The sequence below is a fragment of the Anopheles darlingi genome, chromosome 2 (assembly GCF_943734745.1).
Source record: "Anopheles darlingi chromosome 2, idAnoDarlMG_H_01, whole genome shotgun sequence".
Taxonomy (NCBI): Eukaryota; Metazoa; Arthropoda; class Insecta; order Diptera; family Culicidae; genus Anopheles; species Anopheles darlingi.
In genome coordinates, this window is record NC_064874.1 from 26,276,903 (window position 1) to 26,301,902 (window position 25,000).

Here is a 25,000-nt window from a genome sequence, read left to right on the forward strand (position 1 = left end):
TCCCACTGGGTGGGTCCCTGGGTCGAGAGCTAAATTTAAACTTAATAACAAAAACATTCGCCAACCAAATTTAACCTCTTCCCCGATTCCCCGCGATCGCACTTCTCCTCTTCTTCTTCTTTTCGCACTGACGACCACACTGACACTGACGATGAACGGTACAGCGGAACGAGCGTGGAGTAGGCGAATGGGGTTGGCGGCCGCCGGTGGACGGATGTTGTTTTTGCTCGAAACAACACAAAAAAAAATCGCGAATGAAATCCACCGTGCGCGCGTTCTATCTCTCTCTCTCTCTCTCTCTCTCTCTCTCTCTCTCTCTCTCTCTCCCCTTCTCTTTCTCTCTCCCGTTCTCTCTTCGAATGAGTGCTATTTTCATTCAGTTTTTGCGTTGCCCCCCGCAGCGTGCACCTCACCTCAACTTCTTACAAACCACGGCCCCCGCTCCTTTCTGCCCAGTCGCGCGGAGAAGAAGGGAATGCGCAGCCTCTTCTGGTTTCCGATGGTTGCTCAGAACAAAAAACCCACGTCACAACACACAATAGAGATACTCGCTTCTCGAAGGGTCCACACGCGTCACTACGACTCCAACTTCCGTCCATTTCCCGCCATAACGCACCGAAGGAGCGTTGACGCTCAGAGATCTTCTGACGCCTGTCTTCTTCTGTGTTCGCGGCCAGTCCATCAACTGAGCAGAGCTCGAACGGCGGCTGAAGGCACCCGGTATAGCCGGTTACTGAATGAGTTTAACGATGCCAACCAACGAGCTGGTTGGCACCTTGGTTCGCGTTGCTTGCGTTGAAGCGGATAACTTGAACTGTCAGACGCTATGGTGGCTTAGATGAGGTAATCTTTGCGGACAATTTACAAAGCAAACCCGACCAGAGTTTGGCACCGATTGAACTTGTTTCACCGGTTGCTTTGTTTCGGTTGTCAGTCAGCCTTCTTTCCGTAGCGGCAAATACCTGGCTAGAACGAACGTCCCCCCCATTCGACATGCTCTTTATGGTTGTGCTCCACAATGCGTCAATGTTGTATGTCAGCAGTCAGTATCATTCACGCATGGACGACACGAATTAATAATCGATAAGCAAAACCCAAAACTTGGTCAATATCGTGCAACACATTGAGTTCATTAGCGCATCTTAAATGGTTGAAAGGATTTCATCTCACCTATATCCGTTTTTCGATCAAAACAACCCTAAATCGAAATCACATCGAGCCTCGAATAGAGCTGCTAACGAAATTAATTTGATCACTCGAGTAAAGATTACACGTAGAATAAGCAGCAAATATGAACTATTCCAGGAGACAAGCCGGTGCCGAGGTATTAGACATAGAAAAAGGTGTTCTTTTTCTCATCAACATCAGCAACAGACACCAGGAGATCCGTCGTCCGGTAAGCTGTCCTCGCTATTGAATAAGCGCCGTGTGACGTTTTGCTCCACATACGATGCGTATTCATCAACGTGAAGACCTTGGACACTATCGAGGGCGTCGTCGTCGTCGTCGTCGTCGTAGGTAAAGCTATTTGTCAGCTTCGTTTGCTCTGGCGAACTCGTACACTTGCGGCGCTTGTTTGTACGGCGACAAAACAGCATGCCTGCATGTAGTGGGCGGCCACCAGTGGGAAGGGGGTGACCCGTGAGCATGTGTGTGTGTGTGATGGTCAGCAACGATCTGCGGTCAACGATTTGACGGTGAAATGCATTTTGGCAACGACTTCAGAAGGGGTGAGATGCTAAGGAAAGCGGTTGCCAAAAACCACTCGCGAGACACGGCGATGGTGACCATTATGTAATCTGGCACCCCCCCTGTGGCACGACACTGATGCGTTCCGCTTTTGGTCCCCTCAATCAAGGGCTCACGAGAGCAGAGGGCCGAGGCCAAGGTGTGTACTCGGTCAGTGATAATGACCCCGTTATCCTTTTACCCTCTCCCGTTTGATTAAATTGTTTTTTTATAAATGGTTCAACAGTGTTGCTGTTCAACACACCTTTTCGTGCTTCGATAGATCAGATACCAACGATCACACCACGCGTGGTGCCGGTCTACACACCACGCGTCGTCTTACGTCATCGGAAACCCAGACATCCACCTTCGCATATAATAAGCCCGAACCCGCGGTTGTTGCTTTGTGAATTCCAGCGCATTTATTGTCTAAGACGTCGGATCGAACCGGAAGCGGAGGCCGGGCCAGTGGGCGATCAGATGAACGCAACATGCGCAACATGTGGCCAGCCTGTACCACCTCCTCTCTATTGACTGTTTCATACGCACTGCCACCACCTTTCGGAGGCTGGTTTCACCAAAAGTCGAATCCCGATGAAGCCATACCTCGGTTCTGTAGCAACCAACAGACAGACCAAGACCAGAGGTCTGGCGTTGTCACCAACACGCGCCTCGCCACCAGACCGGACCAGATCAGACCAACCGACATATCGAGCATTAGCTGCACCGACCGATATGGATACTAGCCAACCGAACATCCAGCGCAAAACCGGCCAGTTTTGAGGCCTTTAAAAGGATTGTGTAATTGATGGAGTTACATAAAGGGACGCGGGACCACTTGCAGCTAAAACGGGGAATATATGCATGCAAGGCAGCATGCAACAGGCGAAACGAGTATTGTGGGGTCTTCAGTGCGCTGCTACTTCGGTCACCGTCCTACTGGTAGTTATAAGTTGCACGAGAGACTTGCAACTGCAGGAATGGAGGAGTGCCATATTTGGTGCTGGTTTTAGCCAAGCTGATTGACTAAAGTGGAAGCGCTGAGTAGTGTTTGTTATTTTGCTTTCCTGGTAAGTACCGCCGCCGAGTTTGAAATTAAACGGTTATGACATTTTCTACGCGTCCAGATGATCGCTGCAAGCAAATAGCAACAGTTGAAATTTGGTCTATAAGTCTATAACTTTTGTTTTTATTAGTATGACGCAAGAAAATCAAAGAGTTCTTGGATTGTCTCAAACGAGTTCGAAAACAGGCCCTTGTGTTCTCTGCTACGAACATATGGCCAAAAATACATCTAAAATAGGATATTATAAGAGTCTCAACATTCTCCTTACATAGACACACAATATTAGCCGTTGTAGTAAGGTTAGCAAACGCGTAAAGATAGTTTTTGTTGAGAATCCTGCAAGTATAACGCTTTCCTTCAAGTCCCTCAATTCCCTTCTCGATGGCATAGGAGTGCCGTATCGCTGTTGCATGTTTTTACGCTGGTCCAGCGTAAATCCAGTTCTATCCAATTATCCAAATCACGGAGCAAAACAGGATACCGTGACACTTTCTCTAGCCACCTCATGTTGCTACACGTACCTACGCTTGCTTTCTACCTTTATTCTAGCTCTCAGCTCATTTGTAGATGCAAAAAGAAAGCAACGAAAATGCCAAAACGGTAAATGCTACACCCAAAATGTTCCTCTCAAGCCACCGAGTGACATGTTCTCTTATCTCTTACACACACACACACGCAGACACACCTTCAGTAACCTTCACTCTCACTCACAGGTCCAGGTGGAACTGAAGCAGAAGAAACCTACCTGGCACCTGGGGTGGGGGACACACTCTGTAATCCTATTTCAACAACCATATTTGCAACGAAGCTTTCCCCGATTGGATTGCGTTGTGGCACAACGGGCAGGGCAGGAGATGGTATGACGGTGGCGGTGGCGGTGGCGCACGATGACAGCGCGGTTCTCCGGAACTAAAGGTATAGTTCTAGTGGCAGCACTCCGTGGTGTCACGTGGCCAACGGACGACAACTAACATCCCTGAGCTGAGCGTGTGTGTGTTCCCGGGCGCTTCCTTTCACGCTTTTCCTCTCTAACTCTCTGACAAATTGAGGTGGACGCGCATAGACCTACCCTGCCCGGGTCTGTCCTATCCGCTACACTTTCACACTCTCATCGTGCTCATCGTGCAGCAATGCTAGAACAATGAGGACGAAAAACGACACCCAGCGTACGGTCGTACGGTTGGTTCGTACAAATGGGTGTGGAAGTCATAACTAAATAAGAACTACACACCGGTACACCATCATGCATACATCATAGACGGATGCATCTGCTGCCACTGTCGCCTCCGCCGCCCGCTCGCAACACTACAAGACTCTCCGCCAATGACTCCTGCTCCAAATTCAGACGCTGGCTGTCATGTGGCCGGCGGTTCGCCGCACCTGATGATACCTGACACCCACAGAGCAGCCAGCAACCACATAATGCTATTATGTGCCACCCCTTTGCCGGATGGACGGACACAATGACACGGCGCACCACCACCAGGGGGGAAGCGCATTTACAACGATGACAACCGTGCTGTTGCTGTTTATGGTTTTGCGGAATGACTACGGGGACTACTCACGCGGGCATATGAGTGTGATGGAGGTAAGGTGCAAATTGAACGGTTGCTTCCGAGGTGCCGCTCCCTTCAGTTCAATTTCATTATTAAACTCTCACCACCTCGCTCTCTCTCTCTCTCTCTCTGTCTACGTTGCTCTGGATGAGAAGTATACATTGAATAATAAGATCAGACGACCGGAATTACATTTGATCTAATTATCTGGAATCAGTTGGCATGCTTGTATGGGATGACGTATGCCACATTATGCAGCGAATTCTGGAGAAAGCGTTGCTGGAATAAGGATTCTTAAGTGAAGCTGTTGTCCTTAAGCAGAAACACTCTAGAACTTTGCAGCTTCGTCTCTAGTTTGCTGTTAAAGAACTGAAAATGAATCTTAATGCTTCTCCTCGTTCAGATTTCTGTCAGCCGTTCCCGTGCTGCGATGCAATCGTATTTGCTTGCCGACAAATGGGAATTTTTTTCCATTTTCCAGTCGCGTAAACCACTTCCAGTTCGCCACGTTCTATTCCACACCGTTATACACTCGACGCGCAATTTGGGTCAATGAGATTAACGCTTCGGTTTCCTCCTTGCTTCGAAGAACACCGCAAACACTCGATTGCACCGCACATTGCCAATTAGATTGGACCGTTGAGCGTTGAGGTTGATAAAACTTAGACAGAACTTCTTACCTCCCTTAGCAGAAGCCACACAGACCGACGGGCAATGGAATTATACTAATAAAATCATAAAACTATCCACAGCAAACAACCCATTTCCCCAGCTCCATTTCCCAACTCCAACACTTGTCGAGGCACACAACGTTGAGAACACAGCGGCTAACACTGCTCCGGGAAGAGAAAACGACCTTAACACGACGACGCAGATGGATGCTGTCGTCCTTGCGCTATAACTCACACTCCGAGGTCTGAGACAGTTCGAGAAAATCTTGCCTCAATCGATAGGACCACGAGATCGGGGTGTGCCTCTGGCAGGGAAGGAAAGAACGGTTATTTTTATTGTTTGCATTGTTTGTTATGTTGCGTGTAAAAACCGAATGATCGCTCGATTCCGAATTTTCCTTTCCGAAGCGACGCAACGTCATCGTGTCACCTGTCACGACTGGCCTCTGGCCACGAGGCGCGTTGTGGTCCTCGTAACATAGTGAGGTAAATGGTTCTCGAAGGAAGGGAAAAAAAGGAAATCGCACCAGAAAAGTGAAAGGAAACGCACCGCAGCAGGGGAAGCGCAACGACAGAGGACAGAGAGCAACAACGCGACCAACCGGCCAACCGACCGACCGGCCGACCAGCTTTCGGTTTTAATTAATTAACCACACATTCCATTCACCCATCTCCTACGCAGGTTATGATTGTAAAGGCAAGCATACACACACACACACACACACGTGTTCCGCTTGGTACATATTTATAGAGTTATTTGAGGTGCCGGCGTTTGTCGTTTGCCTGCGCGAAGTGGAACCCCGTGGTGTCGGGAGGCTCGGCCCGTGAAGATGGTGAAGACAGGAGGTAGAAGCGCGTCAAGGAAACCGCGGAAGATGCGCGGACGGTTTTTGAAAAATTGGAACCATTTCCTATTTATGTCACGGTCACGGTGCGGCGCCCTTTCCCATTCGTTTCGTTTCGTCCTTTCGCGCTCTCCTCGTTCTTATCATTCATATCCCCAGCGTTTTCCACCGTCGTTGTTTCAAAACACAGTTTTCTGATTAATTAATTTCGACTTTTAAATTTCTAAACCGAAAGTTAGACACTCTAGAGCCGCTAGCGTTAAATATAAAGCTAGCCCAGCTTGGGGCCTTCCTGCGTTCTTTCTACTTTTCGCAGATGATCCTGGGGCCGGCCTCAAAAAGGGGGGACCGAAATCCTACTGGATCGCCAAAAAGTCCGAAGATCACCGTCCGTCGAATTTGCGTCATTTCTTAGTCGTCGAATAGAGTGTGGGCACTGACGGGGGCTGATGAAATTAATGGAAAGCAGCATGCAAAAAAACAGGAGGAAGAGGAGGATGACGAACGATCACCAACCCCGTGGCGGTCACAACCTGTCTGCTCTCTCTCTCTCGGTGTGTATGTGCGCCGAAAGTGCGTCACGCTCCGTGCCTCCCACACTGTGACCCGAAACTTGACGTGCGGTTCTCGCATTTCGCAAAGAGGAAGACGCGCGCGCGACGCGACGCGACGCGAAAGGTTCATTGACAAGCGAACGAGCGCGCGCGCACACACGCGAGTTCGAACACAAACAAACGTACGCTTCTTGGCCTCTTTTAGATGACGCTTCGAGCCGGTTGAGTGATTCCTTCCTTCCTTCCTTCCTTCCTTCCTGGTCTGCCTCTTGACGCACCCCTCCCCTGGGTCAGCCACGTGCTACACGTGCACGCAACATTAGCAATCGATAGCATGATGTTATCAACAATAGAAGGAATTACAATCGAAACTATGGTCCCTCGGCTGTCGACTGACCGACCGACCAACCAATTGGGACGAAAATAGAACGCGAAAACACTGGACCTTTGCGTGATGATGATAGAGGACACGAGGCCCGGACATGGGTCCGGTTTATCGATCGATTCCGGTAAAGGAAATACCGACGACAGACGGAGAAGAAGTGAGGCAGCGGTTGTTGCTACCACAAAATGGAGGGATCGATCGCGGATTATGAAGCAGAAGCGACGCGCATGTGTGAACCTCAACCGGATGATGGCCACTGGTGGCCTCAACAAATACAGAGTGTGTGTGCTCGCTCATGGCATGCGTATGCGGCTTCTGTTGATGGGCGGATGACATGCGCCGCCGCCGCCACCACCTCCTCTAGCCAGCCCCAGGCGCAGTTCAACTCCCTGCAGATCGGCGCCATCGAAGGAAGAGGTGCGAAAGTGGCGCCACCCGGTTGGCATTGAGAGCGTTCGGTGCGATGCGAGATCCAGCATTGACGCTACGGTAATGCGCGTCCAGCGAATAGTATTGAAAACACATCACAAATCGCAAAGAAAATAAATAAAAAGATATGAATATCTCATGTTCAAATTTATGAAACTTTTTGCTGGTTTGCAAATGTTTTTTTTTTTGACGAACTTATGCACGAAAGTTTGAGGCTTTCCTTTTTAAAATGCAGCAAAAGATTTACTGCAAAATGTTCAGTTGAGACAAATCACTGAAAAACGATCAGTGATATAAATTAATCCACATCGAGATCATGCGTAGAGGATTGAAAAATAATCTGAGAAAATCAAACTATCAAGAGACGCTTTCACGCTCTCGAAATTTTGGACTCTTCCGACAAGAAAAGATTCGAAGAAGAAATTGTCCTTCATTCACTGCAGAATTTATGAGAATTTTCTCTATTCTGATACTAAAATATGCTGCATAGAATTTAAATCAAGACAAGACTGAGAGCTCGTATACCAAACAGTTGAAATGTTCTGGAGTGCTTTGCAACGAAAGCAAAGCGTAAAATGCTATACTATAATTATTTGTAATTAATTCAGATATCAATTAAAAAAAAAAAAGATTTATCCAAATCGGAGCAAATAGAATGAAATTATTAAGGTTGGAATTGGTATAAATACATATTGGGCACCGCGAAGCAATGTAAATAACATGCATATCCTGCAACAAGTTTAGAAATGAAGTCCTGGGGAGATTCGATGCCGGCGCAAACCGACATGCTCCCGGGACATTTGATTAATAAGTTGAAGTTCGAATCACAGACGGAACCACACACTTCTAGGAGCTCTAGAGAGAGGACGGACGAGTTGTAATAGTTGAGCCTGTCAGTGATTGCGAGACGTGAAAAGGACGTAGCAAAGGCCGGCGAACCAGCGAACCACCGGAGAAGGTTGCGCGTGGACCGCTCAGAACCGCTGTGACCGCGGTCAAAGTGCAAACTTGTTGGTTGTTGCGCTCTGTACACGACGCGATCCACGGTATCTAGGATGTAGTTTAGATTACTTTGGTCGTTGGATCTTATAATGAGCTGGTCCATGGTCCCTCCGCGATCACTTAACCAATGCCTGATGATCCGATCGATGTTCGCCGGCCACGAGTCGCCAGCCTTGTTCGGCGCGCTATACACTAATATGCTGCTCGCCGCCGGCCACAAGCTGCCCTTAAAACATTTGGCAGCTGATCGAATCGAAGGAAGGGAAGCCCAACACATTCGATGAACTAATGCCGTGGGTTCAGAAGCGGAGGGGGAAGTTCTAAAATTGGAAAGCGAAACCGCTATCCGCGCATGTCGCACAGCGAGGGGACAAGCGAATCGATCGGTCGAGGATCCCCCCCTCATCGTCGTCGTCGTCTTGGTCGTCGGCACTAGCTAGTGCTTCGAAAACAGCAGGGGACAGCAGAACAGAACGCGCACCGGAAACTATAGCGTTGGCTATAGAAGGCTTTTGAAGGGAGGGAAGAGAGAGATTAAGAAATTCAAAACTCATTACCTGACCGACAAACACACACGAACACTCACACACACATACATACACAGAGGCCAGCTGTTCGAATGTTTGAATGTTTATGAACATTTCACACTTGGGCGGCCATTTGATTACTCATCCGGTTAGGGATGGGTTTCGAACGGCCTCGAGGAGAAGGAAATGATTCGCCTGTCGATTGACTGATCGCTCACATATGGTGTGCGTGTCTATGTGTGTGTGTGCACATGTGTTGAAACATTGTAGATGAGGTTCGCGATCGAGACCGCAAAGATCTTGAGATGATCGATCGTGGCGTTATGACTGAACTACTTAGTTGAACGAGATTCTGATCGTGGTGCTGCTCATCTCGATCCACATCGATGTGGATCTATTTACGCTACCACTTTACGCTCTCCAGACGCACTCTTCCGTCTGTCCAACAAACAACCTCTCTCTCTCTCTCTCTCTCTCTCTCTCTCTCTCTCTCTCTCTCTCTCTCTCTGGCCCTCTGACCATCTTCTGTTGTCGACAAACGACAATGATCACGGGATCGGCTTGACGATAGCACATCATTACTGGAAGCGGCTCGTCTCGTCGCAAACACAATCATCAACCTATTAACGCGTTACTTTATGGACAGCGCCGCGAGAAAGCAGCAGATCACATCCGAGCCAAACAAGGAGATGACAGTGAACGAGCGCCTAAGAGCGCATTAGAGTGGAGTTCCGGTCCGGGACTTCCAGGGCAGACCGACTGCCGCGTAAATGGAAGCGCGAGCCGTGAAAGCCGTCTGTATGCCCATCAATCCTGCCTCTTTACACGTTTTCATTTTCCACTTCCTGCTGCAATGCTGCTGGTTGACATACATCCTCCTCACACACACGCGCGCGCGCGCACACACAGAGCACACGTGCATTAGCGATCTGCTCCATAGTCCACACGTCCGTCCAAGCGAGAGTTGCTCCTCCTGCCACTGGTAGGTCGGAGCACGGATTGTTTAAAAATAAACAAACCGGGACGACCAGAGAGATGCTCGCCAGTTTCCCGCCAGCCTTTTTAAAAGCAGAAGGTAGAACAAACCGCGCTATACGACGACATCAGCCAGCCAGCCAGCCAGCCAGCCAGACGACGTACCATGATTGACCCAGAACACAAATGTAGCAGCTGTGCAGCTTTTCTGGTCCGATCCTCGATCCCCGCACGCAGCATACGAGACGCACCATAGAGGAGAGAGCATAAGCGGTAGCGCTGCCCGCGTCAATGCCAATGTTGCTCATCTCGCAATGGCCCGTTACTCATCGTCCACCTCCACACACAGAGGCGCGTCTCGAGACCCAACAACACCACCCCCAAGAGTTGGGTTCATGGAAGTCCATACGCTGGTGGTGTGTGCTCTTCGTGCTGGCCAACTTTACTTTCTTCTCCGATTTTTTGCCAAGGCCACCGTACGCCCGAGGGATTGATCGCACATGGAAATGAAGTTCACGCTCGTGACACACTGGGTCTGGTCTTGTCTTTGGCACCAATGTCTGTGGTCGAAACAGATGTTCAGTTTCCTTCTCCTGTGCGATGAGCTGCTGCCGCATGGTCGTGAGGTTTAATTACTTTTGACAGTTCCCACACCACCCGTCCCCGTCCGGGGGTCGGCGTCGGTGGTCTGGCCTTTTTGAGCCGGGCGAGGAGGAGGAGTTAGGAATGGCAGAAATAGATCAAAATTCGGATTTGGTCGTTTGATGGCTTCATGACAGACGCATCTTCGACATTCGAACAACACTTTCTAGTGAGTTTGTTGTGTGAAAGGCAATCGTCCGTAATAAGAGCTCATGAAATTGGATCTCAGAAAAGCATTGTTTGGTGATATTACACCAGAGATATTCAAAGTATTGCCAAGACTCAAATATGAAACTCAAGGTAAGTTTGTGGACCTTACTGTCGTCTATTTAATTTTGATTTCCAGATAAGATTGATTGAGCTTAAACATTAGCTCAAGTGAGGCAAATTTTATCGATTAAAGAGCGAGTAGTCTCGACATAGAAGTAGATATCAGTGGCAGTTTATCTAACGAGGAAGAAAGCAACATCAAACTCCTAAAACGTCAGCTAAAGCTACTTCTTCCCTTGCTGATCTCATCGTCCAATTGGCAAGCCTTCGGGCAACTTATACCTACCGGGGGGATCAGTCTACAAATTGACCTTCTTCTAATATGAATACTTTTACCAAAAAAAACTTCCCAACTGCACCTCGCCAAACGATCGAGGAGCAAAACACAATCCCCGGAACCACGAAACCCGGAAAACGATCTCCCACAACAGAGTCCGTCGTCACAACAGAGATATCAAAACCCCACTTTTAAGGATGCAATAAATTCTCCCGCAGCACCCGGGCAGGCGACCTCGGTTCGCGTCGGCGTCGGTCTCTCCTAATCGCCGCAGCACATGCAGCACACAGAGCTCGACGGAGTTTACGGAAGAGGAACGGCGCGCCGTCATCAAACCGCTGCAAAAGGCCACAGAAAACAGTCTGTCGGTCGGTCCGTTGGTCCGAAAAACGCAAAATAGATGCGACAGACGACGACGACGGATGGATTTTAATCATTCGCGATGGCAACCGTTTTCATCGGCTGCCATTTTAATGGTCCCCCAACGGTGCCTCTGTGTTGTTCTGTGCATTTCTGCGTGGCCCTAGAGTGTATGTATGATTTTAAATTTAGAAACGAGCAGGAATGGGGAACGCACGCATTGATCACGAGACAATTTCGCACTCGAATAGGACGCGCACTTTGTCTTATAGATTAAGATCAAGAAGCACTCAATTCCTACTAGAGCATCCTGATCTTCGTTTATTTTCGATGATCGCGAGGAACGACTGCACTGTTCCTCTTGAGCAAAAACAAACAACTCTTGAAATGCGAACCATATGACCCATATAGGCGCTTGATATCAGCTTCCGGCGGAAATGTCACACAACAAGCAGGGAAACAGAGCGATGGCACCGATTTCACACACACTTACACATCCGGAACATGAACCACGAAAGAGGAAATGAGTCAAACTGGACTACTGGCCGGGGCTTAATGTTGGCCGATATGTGCGTCAGTCAGCTGCTAGCGGTTGGTTATGTGTGTGTCTTGACCGAGCAGCGGGCATTTCGCTGACCTCGATATCGCTAATCAAGTAACGAAAAGAAGAGGAAGAAGAAAAAAAAAAAACAATCTCCATCGTCATTAGCAGCCACGCGGAGGGGTTCGGGGCCACCGATAAAACATAACATTACCTCTCTCACTCACTCACTCACTCACTCTCTTTTTATGCTGACCAAATAAGGCTTTCCACGGGTGCAAACGGATGTGTTAGCAGCGCAGGAAAGCAAATAGGGAAATGGTGGTTTGAGCTATCCCCGTTGCCCGTAGCGGTATCTCGGGAAAGGAGAGGGATGATGCCAGGCCCCTTGCGGCACCGCGTCGTTACCGGTTTTTGGGGATAGCGGCCAAATTCGCGGCCACGGCAGCAGCAATGGCTTCCCATAATTAACGTACGGCGCTCGAAACGGAATTTAACTTCCCAAAAAAAAAAAACCAAACGGATCGTGTGCGTGCGTGCGTGTATGGCTTCTGGTCTGGTCCCGGCCATCACAGATGTGTGCACGGGAATGGTCGTAAACGGGCAACGGGAACACACACATGCCAGCCATGCACATTGCTTCCCCCTTTGGCAGGCCGTGGCATGGCTAATGCCAAGGCTACCAACCGTTCATCTTTTCACCTGCAGAGGAATGGAGGGATGGTCCGGTTGGCATAGTTTCGTGGCCAATTTCCGATCGATTGCCGGGAATTGGTGCAGATGCACAGCCAACCAGAGGCCTCCATTTATGACGCCAGATCGGAATCCAGATCCAGAAGGGCGTCAACGTGTCACGCCACGAAGTTAATGGTTGAAACAATGCGACACGTTCTCGTACCGGCAGCAGATGTGTGTGTGTGCGTTGTGGAATATGGAAAAACAAATAGATAAACATGAGAAGGAAAAAATAGCTGGAGGAAGATTAGTGCGCTGTTAGACACGCACCGCTGCGGAATGCCTTGTGTGTTTTATTGTTTCTCTTCGCAGCAGCCTCGATGGATGCACGTGACAGCCGAGGTCAGTTTGTGATAAATATATGCTGCTTAGTCTCTTGTGGACGCGATCGCGTTCCGTAAAGTGAAATTTTTGAATGAATTCATCTGAGACAGTTTCCGTCCTCATTTTTAGTATGTATTGCTGCAGCACACCACTGCAACGCTAACTGCTTTATCGAAATCGATTTCCATTCGGTACCGGAACTCAGCATCAGCTTCCTGTTTCCGGTTCGGGCGAACGAGCGAGCGAGCGAGCCACGGGGGGAATGCAAAACACTAACCCAAAAGAGCCTGGCAGAAGGCCTGGTCTCAATTTGTGGTGCGTCATTGCGTCGTCATCATCGCGTAGTGTTGCTGCCAGCGAACGTTCTCTTTTAGTTGGCAAACGGTTTTTCGCCATTTTTGCCTATTTCACTGCAGCACACAGCATTGCGGACTCCCCGGGAACGGATCCTGGTTTGGCATCCTGGATGTGTGTGTCCTGGGGAAGCTCACAGAGCAGCACAGCATCGGCCAAGAAGCCCCGGATTTTATGTCGATAAATTATGGTGCCCAGCCCAGTTTTTTTATTTCTATGAACACACACACTGACGCTGGCACCGACTTTCTTATGTCCGTTCTTGGACTGCTCCAAGTACTCCCTGGGGATGGGGTAGAATGAGTATTAAAAAAAAGGCAGAATGGCGATGCAGCGATGGACCCGTCAACAGCAGCAGCAGCAGCCGACGACGACGATGACGGCGGCAGCGTTGTGTTTGCTTTATTGGCGCATTGGCGACTTCCGGTCCCGTATGCATCCTCGCCTGCTGCAATACGCGAACCGGACGGACCCGGACGGTGTTGTATGGAGGATGGAGCGTGCGGTGTAGCAACTAGCCGCAGCGGCAGCGGCAGCGGCAACGGCAATCGATTTAATAGATGTGTCAATTTAATTCATTCGCTGCTCGCGTACCGGGGCGGTACCGTGCGGCCAGCCAGAGCGTAGACCACACCGGGTGGGTGAGGTCTGTCACCGCCATAAGGTGGAAGCACGTTGGGACGATCGCGCGCGCTCGCACTTGATTTACGGCCATCAACCGCTGCCATCGCCAATCTGACACAGTTTCTGGATCGTGCTGCTGATGCCGATGGCTATCTATTCGAGAGGTGTGTGTGTGTGTCTTTTGGAGTGTAATACCATAAATTCATTCACTTCGATCTTGAACAGAAGACGTGTTTGTGATGTGCAGAAGAGCACGTTACTGTAACTACTAGAGTTAGTTTCGATATTTGAGCATCGAAGAATACTATTATAGAAAAACTAGTTATTTTAGACCGAGCACGTAATTCATTTATAGATTCAATGAAAGACAGTTTTTGTCAACAGAAATCATCTTTTTTATTCGAGATGCAAGCGATTTTCAATTCGAGTGCCAAGTCGCGATGTTTTTATCAGAAATTAATTAAACAAATAACATTCGGAAATGATAATGTTTATAAAGCAATTATTTATCGTTAAATTAAGTTTGACCGATTCTGCAACGCATAGTCGAACGCTAGCATGTTGCACACTAAGTTGATCATGTCTGTTTTTCATATACTGGTTGTTTATGAGGGCAAAGAAAGTGTCAAACAAATTAATTGTTCTTGATTGAGTTCTTCATTTAGAATTTCACCAATCAATTTAGCAATTGATGGTATGCCTTATTGGTTATATGGCCAGAACAACCTTTGTGCAATTATTATTTTGTTTTGGTTTATTTTATTCCTTTTTATTCCACCTCTTTCCTCATCTCTTACTTTTAGACTTCTTCATATCTTCATACTTCTCATCTCTTATAAAGGTTCTATGTCCAACTCCTTTACGTTTTCTGTCGTTGAAGCAATAATTTACCGATTGATTTATCTTTGTCTTTATTATTACTCACTTGGAATCTGCTTACTAAGTCAAAATCAACAAATTTGAACAGCTTGAAACCAATTGTCACACGTGTTCTAAGCAAGAGCATCTGCACGATAAACTTCCATGAAAATGCTTTCAAATTCCAGACTTTCAGTAACACTTTCCGTTAGGTTGATGCATTGATTGAAAAGTCTTCGTACAAAATCACCTCTTCCGCCACAAAAATCGATATCGATTCCATGTGCTAGTTATGTTTTAAACAAGCGAAACACACCACAAAAGACGCACCATGAGAGAGCATTTCTCACCTTAAAATACCGAAAATAGTGAGAGATTCTATCGTTTAAAGAAATATGAAAGAAAAAACATACTCCGTTCCTCCAAAAGCATCCAAACCACGACTGAGCGAGCACGTAACACGAAAGCGATCGACTATCTGCCGACAACAAGTGCATCTACCTCCTTCTCCTCCTCACTGCATGCAGTGTACTGTCAACCGTGAAACGATCTCGTGCTCCAGCGTGTAGCGACAGCGCGTAACAATGCTCTCTGCGTAGGTAGGTTAATCATGCGCTACACACTCATCTTCTGCCAACTCGCAAACCCCTTAGCGGCCTCCAAACATGCACGCACGTGCGAGGGCAGCACTTCGAGACGGAGCGCAGCATTATTTATTATTAGACACGTTCTGGTCTCTGGCCTCTCCAAATAATGATGATGACGATCACTGTAGCAATCATCCTTTGCAAACTGGCAATAGTCTCAAGGAACCTCAGCACAGAGATAGAGCCTCCAGCATGTGAGAGCGATGATAATGAGTCGAAATGTTTAAAAAAAAGTTGCGCTCCACGGGAGCAAGCACCTCCCCTCACGCACGGGTCGCAATTAATGGGCCACGAGGCCCGAGAGGGGAGAGAATGATCATTAGTTCAAGCGCCCACCCTATGCTCATCCCCACACCACGTGCTGGTGGTGAGCTTTTCTGGTCTGGTGTTGTAGCGAGTCTGAGCTGTTGTGTGTTCCGGGGGTCTATGCCAGATTGATCAGCTTGGCTTTTCACCCCGTGACGTCGTGATAGACAGAGCAGGCGGGACGCGCGCACACATGCTGAGATCATGATCATCGATCGAACCGGAGCTACCAAACCGAAGGGGAGGCGATGTTCGATGCGCGAGATCATCGCGTTGCACCACACGCCGCACGAACGTGACTGTGCAACGTGAGGAGTGGTGGTGGGGGGGGAGAGCGTGACGCTGGCCATTGTAAGTCGCGTGTCGGATGCCGCGTGTGTGGAGCAGTGCGCCCTGTTTGTGCCGCTGCCGCCATCGTCGTCGTCATCGTCGTCATCGTCATGCATTAAACAATGCGCTACGCAGTGCCATGCAGCTGCCCGGTCCGGGTTCCTGGGCGTTGGCGTTGCCGTGGCGCGGGGTTTGTATTCGTGAACCGAGTCGAGGGGAAGGGGGTTGTTACTGTTTCGCGCGTGCGGCGCATGCTGCTTTCAAGGTGAACCGGACGGATAGCGAAGGAAAGAATGTGCGGTAAGCGCCGTCACGGATTGAATCATTTCCGGAGAAAAGTAAGCAAGTAAATCGAGCAGATGATAGGAATTGAGCGGATTTTGAGGCTGCATTTCGCATGCACGACTTGAGAGACAAATGGTCAACACTCGCCCGCCTTCGATGGCAGTTTATGATTTTCCATGCACTTTTTCCAACCGTAGAGGCAGCCTTAAGCCACGCGCTTCGAAAACAGTGGCACAGCAGGAGCCGGTGTAGTCGGGCAGCTCGAGTTGACTGAACTCTAACCGCAGTCTCTCTCTCTCTCGAGCGCGAACGCCGCCCGCATATCGCGATTTCACCGACATTTTGGGCGGTTCGTTCCGGCACAGTGCAGATATAAAAGGTAAGTGGCCGCAGTGCGGGAAGGCGGCCAGGCCAAAGCGCAGACTAAGCAATCGGCCAACTGGAGCGCGAATCGGTTAGCTATGCTCAGCGAAAGGCATGACGACGAAAAAGATGATTCGAAGATGACTGCCGCTGGTTGGTTTTTTTTAATCTTTTCAGGGTTTCAGTTTTAGGTTTGTGCAATTTTCTTCTAAAAAAACCTTTCTTCTGTAAGCGATTTTGACCCCGAACGAGGGTGTGAGTTCGGGAGGAAATTTCATTTTCAAACAGATGTTTTATGCAGCTCAGGGTGTTAGATCATCTTGCGCAGTCAGCGATCAGTCCCGGGCTTTATCTCCGTGAAAGCTCTCACAAACACACACACACACATAATGTGCACTATGAGAGGAAAACAATGGATCTCGAAAGAAAGCATCGGAAGATCGCGGGAGCAGATCATTTTCTCATCCATCGCTCACCGGAGGGTGTGCAGAGCCGAGTTCGAGCATTCCATTCCTTCCTTTCGGCGGTGATTTCGTTCGTGGCGTTGCGTTCACGGATCATGGGCATTAATTGGTTCGATTCCGAGCAATTAAAAAAAAAGGCCAACATAACGAGCCATCAGCCACAGCGATTGCATAAATGTACTTTCAATTTCTGACCACTGTCTGTGCGCACAGTGACAACAGCAAACCTCGATGATCTCGCGATACTTTCGAATTGATCGATGAGCTTTTCCAAAAACATCAAAACTACGTAACGCGAAGATACGCGTTTTAGGTGACTAAGAGTGTTTTTTCCCGATGGATGACATTTTTCACAAAACAGAATTAGAAGATGATGTGTTACGCCATCATAGTACTGTAGATAGTGTTTCAGTTTGTTCCAAAACAATGAGCTCGTCCTGCATTTCCTCGATCCTGAAGATCCCGACCACGGGGTCGGTTGATGCTGCGACGTGCGCACGCGCCGAGAAGAGCACCACAAATGGGGCGAAGGAGCGGAAGCATGAGACAGTGGATGAGTAATTAAAAGGCAATTACATTCAATTACCGGCCGGTTGGCTGGCTGGCTGGCTCTTCATCGCGGGTCGCTGGCGCGTAAATGGCCCGCAGCGATAAACCGCACAACTGACCGATAACACACGAGCGCATGTCCGCATGTGCCGCAGCAGCTGGTTGTGGTTGGTGTTTGGGAATGTGTTATAATGTTTCCGCTTCAGCACCACCTCGGGCTGATAAGCGAAACGAAGTAAAAACAAAAAAAAAAGGGAAGGGAAATCATATGATCCGCTTCTCACCTCACACACCATCACAGTTTGTGATGCTCGCCTACTATTTACTTTTCAATTTAATCGCGACAATCCAAAAGGCACCATATTCCACCGACGGGGATTGTACGTTTTCGTTGGAACGGCGAACCAGCGCTGAGCAAAACATGTTTTGCCGCGCATCTCAACGAGCCGCGCATCCAATCCAGCGCAGGTCATTCGCGTCCGTTCGTTCGTTCGTTTGCAATGCAAAACCAGGTGACACCCGCGACTAGCCGCCAATTGTGATTCAATGACACCTCGGCTGCTGCGTCTAAGCGACGACGACGACCGCGGGAGGGAGCCATTTGAATGCCCGGTGATGGCGGCCACGGTGCACCACAAGGGCACGGGTCACACTGTGGGCCTTGTTAAAAAGCCAGTGCGACCCTGACATCGGCCCAGCCGTACCGCGTGCGTGTGTGTCATCGTGCTGGGGTCCCGCATATTATTTGTTTCGGTTTTTGGGGCTTGGAAAATTGTGTTTTCCAATAGTGCTGATCCCGCGTACTAACTACACCAATGTATGTAACAGAACGAATGAAAATGAAGCCCCTTAAGCGCCCCGTACATTGGCAAATTGTTCGCCAAACGACGAGTTGATCAAAGAATAACGGATCTCGTTTCAGAACAGCGAAGGCAAATTGTTCTTCATACATTCAGTTCTTTCGTTTACAACCGGCAGAGTTGAAAGGTTTAGTTTTGAGATTTTTTTTGTTGCTTGGTACCATTTAAGAGGTCGCAGCCTACTACAACATTACAGTCAAATATCTATCGCGCACACTAAAGTCCAAAATTCGGTTAGATGCACCCAGTAGTATCGCGCAAATTGTTGCACAAACATTGAAAAACAGGAAAAATCTGACGAACAGTTTGCCAACGCAATGGGAGGAGAGTGCTTTACACACATAATGAGCATACCGGACTGGAGCATCATATCATTAGTATGTCAGGTGTCGTGACCGTTTCACTCTTTCTCTCTCTAGCCTCTCGCTCTCTGCCTCGCACAACACTACTCAAGAATGGAAGGTCAAGTAATGGCCCATGGTTAGGGGACTGCTAACGCCTCTCCCCTTTGGGCGCACATTAATCAACCAACTGTTCAACCCCCCAAACTGCACACCACCCCGGATGTTCGCTAATGTTAGTGCTGAATTCGGTTCCAGCTAACTTTTTCCCCAACGGTGAAAGCTGTTGAGAAGGTGGAGGCACCGCAGCTGCCGACTCTGCCACTGTATACTTCCCCCGGGGGCGTCAGCATAGCTCACTGGCCCCCAGAGAGTGAGCCACAGCATCATGAATGGGAAAAAACTACATTGCCGCGTGATAGTGTGTGTGTGTCTGTATCAGTGGGATTAAGTGCACACGCGGGCGGGCAGGAGAAGGGAGTAGATGATGTAAAAATAGCTCCGTACCATCCATATCCCGGAGGGGTTGTTATGATCATCCCCCGGTATTCCAGTACCACCCTCCCTCCCTAAGAGGAAAGGTTGAATTAGTACGAGGATAGCCAACTGTCGGGATGATGCTCTCGCTCTCCCTCTCTCTCTTATCTGTGTGTGAGATAAAAGAGAAAGAGAGAGAAAGGGGTAAAAAGGGTGAGCTCATTAAATGTCAAACCGAAGTGCTGTGTCGAGAACCCCCTCTTTTCCCCACTGGCTCTTTTCCCATGCCACTTCCCTCGTGGGCGCCGCCGCCCCCACCATCAGCACGGAAAGGAAAAGCGGAAGACCTGGCCTGTTAAGTTAAGGTAACCTTTCCACCCACTGCCGGGCGGACGAACAAACTTCACTTCGATCGTGGAGGAGGAACAAAAAAAAAAGGTAAAAGTGTCGAAAGCAACAGCCGAAGCCCCCGAAGGAAGAACTCGCGCCGCGCCCGAAGAGGAGGGCATCGAGGCATTGCGACATCGAGATGAAACATGAATGAAATCTAAACCCCTTTTTTCGCCACGTAACCAACCGCTTATCCAACGGGAGAGGAGGTTGAAAGGTGAAGCAAGGTGAAGGAGGGGTTTTTTGGTGAAGGGGTGGGGGGGGTGATCCGCAAATAGATGCTGCTAAAGGCTAGAGAAAATGGCAAAACGTGACAAACCGAACGTGTGGTGGGAAAGCGCAACACATAACGAGTGTGGTGCTGCGCGCGCTATTGATTCATTGAACGGTATTCGGTATTGGGAAAAATGTTTTCGTGCTAAATGGAATCGAGCACTCGAGGTGCTGATGCTCGGGCTGGATGGCAAAAAGGGGGAGGGGTGGAGGGGAACCCACCACCGTCAACGCGTCCTGATTAATCATCATTTTGTAATTGACTAATCAAAACCCATCCCACAGCAACGACAGCGCCCCCCGTTGTCAACGGATGTCAACGGATAGCAAATTATTGTGGGAAGCCATTTATCCGGGACATGCCATGCGCCATTATGCCACTCCCAAACATACCCCCCCCCCCCCCCCTCCTCGTGTACCTTCCCTCAACGGACTTCGATCCGGCTTCTTCTTCTACACACGGAAGGAGGAAGGCATATGACTATTTTAAAACCATTCATCCCGCCTTCCTCCCGTGCTATGCTACCACTGTCTGCATTACCCAGAGAAGAAGAGAAAGAGAGAGGAAGAGCAGAAGATACGAAGCAGCGAGGAGAGGTGCAAATTGCAATTTTCATCATTTATTGAACTGGGTCACCGGCGATATTCAGCCAGTTGAAAGGATTGTGGCCGCTCTAGAGCCGGTGGTGCCGGAGCTCATTCTGTTGGAAATTTCATGATTCACGATCAAACGGACCCTATAGAGGGGGGATAGGATGATAGTTTCTACGCACAAATGGGCTAGCATCATCAGGGAACTTCTTCCTGCAACGGGGTATGTATGATGTGTGGAATATGCTGGAACTAAAGCTTCTAAAACGGGGTTTAGTTAACGAGAAAAGAGCTCGTGTTGAACCATAAAGAGAGATTTTTAGCTATAGTTGTGCCGTCATACAAAATGTTTTCCTACGGTTGGCTGGTTTTATTTCTTATGATTTTGTTGATTCGATTTTTTTTTTCGCGAATTCCATACTAAACTATATTTTCCCAGAAATATTTAAAAAGGTTTTGGTCTATAGTAGCTCCGTGCTGTATCATCTGGTATATAAAAATCCATAGTCTTCCTTTTGCAATTGAGTTTTTTTAGTTCATGATGTTTTTTTGTTTGTTAAATTTACACTGTTTAAATTGATACCAATTTGTAACGCAAAAAGTGATAGTTTTAGATGATTTTGCTTAAAAAACGAGCTTTATGTAATTATTTTACAAACATTATTTAACAAAAAATCTTATAACGTACTGCACGCAGCTCTTTGCCAATATATTTGCCAATTTTACTTCAATTGATCCAAAAATGGAACACACTATTCTTGACACTTTCACCATTTCTGCGGCATTTCAACCTAAATTGAGCGACAACCACAAAAAAAAATGCATGCCATATACAGCACCGCAACAGAATACACTTTCTTGAGTATAGGAAAGTGATCTCGATACTCCTGCCACCGGCCGTTTGCATCGATCGCCGGAAGCATGGTAAGTGTTTTCCCGATTTACCACACAGTCTTTTTCCCTTTCCTCGTCTTTTCTGCCACAAAAAGGCCACGTGACTCTGCAGCGTCTTGTGCTGGGTTTGGGGGGATGGTGGTGGCTTATCGCACGGACTGGACAGGAGCGACAACAGCAAAGTGGCAAGCGGTGGTGCGGTTTTTGCATGCCTCGTGCATCGAAATTCCGACGGTCGCCAACACCACTATCGCGCCGCCGTGAAGGATCCTTGAACTTTGGAAATCAAAACATTGAAATGGACAGTAGCAGCAGCAGCAGCAGCGGCAGCTCGTTCCTCCACACCGGTGTCAGTGTCTGGTGCTCTTATCGGCCGACCGAGGATTTGTCGGACGTTTCTTTGATTTTATGCTTGCCTCTTCCTTTATGCTTTTTCTTCCTCTTATCCCAACTGGACAGGAAAGGAAGAGCAGGCTAAGCGTACGTTAAGAGATATTTATTTTTAGATTAAATGAAAATGACGTTATTTTGTCCAAATCAGGTTGAGGTAGGTCAACGACTACGTTCTTGGTTATGAACAGTTTAACGCGCTCTTCGTAGAACGAAAAGGAAGTCCGCATTGGAGGTGGTTCTGCGTTCAATCGTACTGTTGTGTAGTGTATGAAATGAAAAATCGATTCTTCCGGAATCGATATCAAAGGAGGCCACAGCAGCAGCGGCAGCAGCGTCTGCAGTGCTCCAACTGTCACAAATTTTGGCAACCCCGAAACGGTGATTCCCCAAAATCAACAGGATAATAGTTTCTCTCGTCCCCATCTCTCTCTCTCTCTCTCTCGCTCTTTGATGGTGGCCGGCTCTCGCCGGTCTCCTAATGCTTATGCTCCGCAAATCTCCGTTCTCGCTCGACAAACCGACGAGCATGGAGCATAAAAGTCCCATCTCCCCGGTCTCCGGCGAGAGAAATGCGTACGCCCATGAAGCCAGGCACAGGCGACGGGCGAGAGAAAGAGCCAGATAAATGCCGGAGGAGACACCGCCACCCTTCAAGCCCCACAGTCCCCCCCTTGGAGGGGTCATATCCGCGAGAATAAGAATTGTGGTACGCACAATGACAAAAACCAACGGTTTGCTGCTCTATCGATTTTGCTCAATCACAACCAGCAACAAGAAAAGGTATAGTGCATAAATATCTGGCAAACTGGCACTTACATAGGGGTAATGCCCACTCCACTCTGGACGCCACACTCTGGATACGATGCTGCTGCTGTCCGCTGGTACGGCAAATTTTCCTCTCGAAGGGATTTCACCGTTTTTTTTCACTCTTTTTGCTGCTCCCGGACACTAGACACAGGTTTCCATCGGAATGTGTAGCGCCAATCAATCATGCAAACAGCATACCACACTCCACACACAGCAGGCGACGCGGTTTCGCTTTCCACAAACTCACTCTATACACCACCACCCCCTTTTACCCCTTCTTCACAAGAGACTTTTCCGATGCTGCTGCTGATGCTCCGGGCACAGCTTTTACCACCGATTGGCCACAGGATGTTTTGCTTTCGCCTGTTTCCACTACAGCACACAAAACACTAGCACACACACACACACAGGTACGGACACACGTACAAAGGTTGACTAATTCACTCGTAGCAACACGCACAACACACCCATCTAGAGAGGAGCTTCTTCTTCTGCTCCCTGGCGCGCGACACCCGACACCCGATTTGGAAAGGCAAGCACGCTCTGCTCGGTCATCTTGAATCGCACACACCAACCGCACTATCGTCTGGATCAGGGAAAAACACTCCGGGATTGCTAGCAGCAACCAGCGGCATCATCGTTAATCGCGGTTTTCAGGATCCGCACGCACGGCTGGTCACGGTTTTCACACGGTTCACACGGGAAATCGGGCTTGTCGCTGTCGGTCAAGATACGCGCCGAGGAGGAATCTTTTTGAACGTTACTCCCCACACCAGCAACGCGGACGGTTTTTTGTGGAAAGACACACCAACACCCACTAACGCACACTATGGGAAAATTCTGTTGTACTGCTTTAAGGCCGTGCCACATAGGATCCGACCTTTCTGTTGCATAAAATCTATGATTTCTATATGATTTTGTGTACCTTTAGTAGATACGGAGACGTGTATTCAAACTAAGCATAATTTGTTGTATGTGTCATGTAAATCGATCGAGCCTGTTTGATAAAAAGAGATTTTAACATCCATTATTTTATTGATTTCGATCTAAGGTAAGCGGACGAAACCATTGTGCAATCACGCACACCGACGCATTGCTGTGTACGTACACGCGCCGTTCCCCTCAAAAACGGTTTGAGCATATTTAGAGCGAGAGAGAGTACAAAGTTTCGAAAGAAAGAAGGAGATGACAATATTCTGTAGTTCCCAGCATAGCCAAGCAGGCATGTACATAATGCTGTGTAGAAAATTGCGTTTATCGCCGTTACTTGGATCTCGATATGTACTTGTGTAATGGTGTTGGTGGGTAGAAACGGAGGATTTTTAAATAATTTTGTGAAAAAATAAAGATTTTTGTGAATCACGAACAGAAGCTTAATTTTTTACATTTTTTTAATTCTTGTGGAGTCGTGAATGCATCTAGTGTGCCTCGCTCTTTGGCAAAATTCTGAACAAACCAAAGAGAGAGGAGAGAGTATTTGAATTCTCCTGGACGATGGGTGGTAAAAGGGGGAGACGATTGAATTTTCCGACTTGGTCCTGGCTAAGCATGTATTTGTGAGGGAAAATTGTAGGAAGGACTTGTAGATTGCTCCCCTCCGACGGTCGTACGCACATGTATGGGATCCTAAGGATTGGTGGGGCTTCTAGCGAGGACAGCCGAGTCAACTTCCTTCTTCGAATTTTCCTTCTAGTTTTGTCGTCCTTTCCAAACTAAAATTCACGTTCCGTGCTATAGTCCTTTAGTTAAATTCCTCCATTTTCCATCAAGCACCAGGAGGGATAGAGAAAGTGTACGATTTCGGTGAGCGACAGATACCGCGCGGTTCCACGATAGGGTGTGCCTTGTAACTTCCGGCTGTGGTGCTCCCCATCGCACAGAACATAAAGGACGCAAACTCTAGGGTGAAGTGGTGTGAAAGGATAGCGAAACCAGCGCTCTAAACCGGGGAATCATGGATTTGAAAGACAAAGCCGCTCTTGTGACCGGGGCAGCCACCGGATTGGGACGGGCTATTAGTGAGGAATTGCTTAAGCATGGTGCAAAGGTAATTGTTTTTGGAAGGGGTTGGGCAGTGAACGCATCCGTGTTAATGCTCCGTCTGTAATTGGTGTAGGTGCTCATTTGCGATCTGGATTCGGATGCCGGTATGTTAACCGTTGAGCAGCTGGAGAAACAGTATGGATCCCGAGTGCTGTTTCGTTACTGTGATGTCACGGATTGTTCACAGTTTGAAGGTGAGTTAATTGTACCCCAAAACGCGCTATATCTCATCATGATTTTCCTTACGCCCTTTCCTTCCAGAGG

The 25,000-nt window shown here is 48.4% G+C and overlaps 2 protein-coding genes across 3 annotated transcripts in view; one reads left to right on the forward strand and one right to left on the reverse strand.

The window, feature by feature from the left end:
- LOC125947903 (serine/threonine-protein kinase par-1) overlaps positions 1-23,456 on the reverse strand; it is a 33,657-nt gene extending 10,201 nt beyond the window's left edge. For both annotated transcript variants that reach the window (XM_049673431.1, XM_049673430.1), the window contains exon 1: positions 22,703-23,456. The gene's annotated coding sequence lies outside the window, so the exon portion shown is untranslated. The remainder of the gene's footprint in view (positions 1-22,702) is intronic.
- Positions 23,457-24,329: 873 nt separating this feature from the next.
- Positions 24,330-25,000, forward strand: part of LOC125947994 (15-hydroxyprostaglandin dehydrogenase [NAD(+)]-like) — a 1,935-nt gene continuing 1,264 nt past the window's right edge. The window contains exons 1-3 of the mRNA XM_049673618.1: positions 24,330-24,740; positions 24,810-24,930; positions 24,998-25,000. The exon at positions 24,998-25,000 is cut by the window's right edge and continues 424 nt beyond it. Of these exons, the coding sequence (XP_049529575.1) occupies positions 24,648-24,740; positions 24,810-24,930; positions 24,998-25,000 (217 nt within the window). The 5' untranslated portion in view covers positions 24,330-24,647. The remainder of the gene's footprint in view (positions 24,741-24,809; positions 24,931-24,997) is intronic.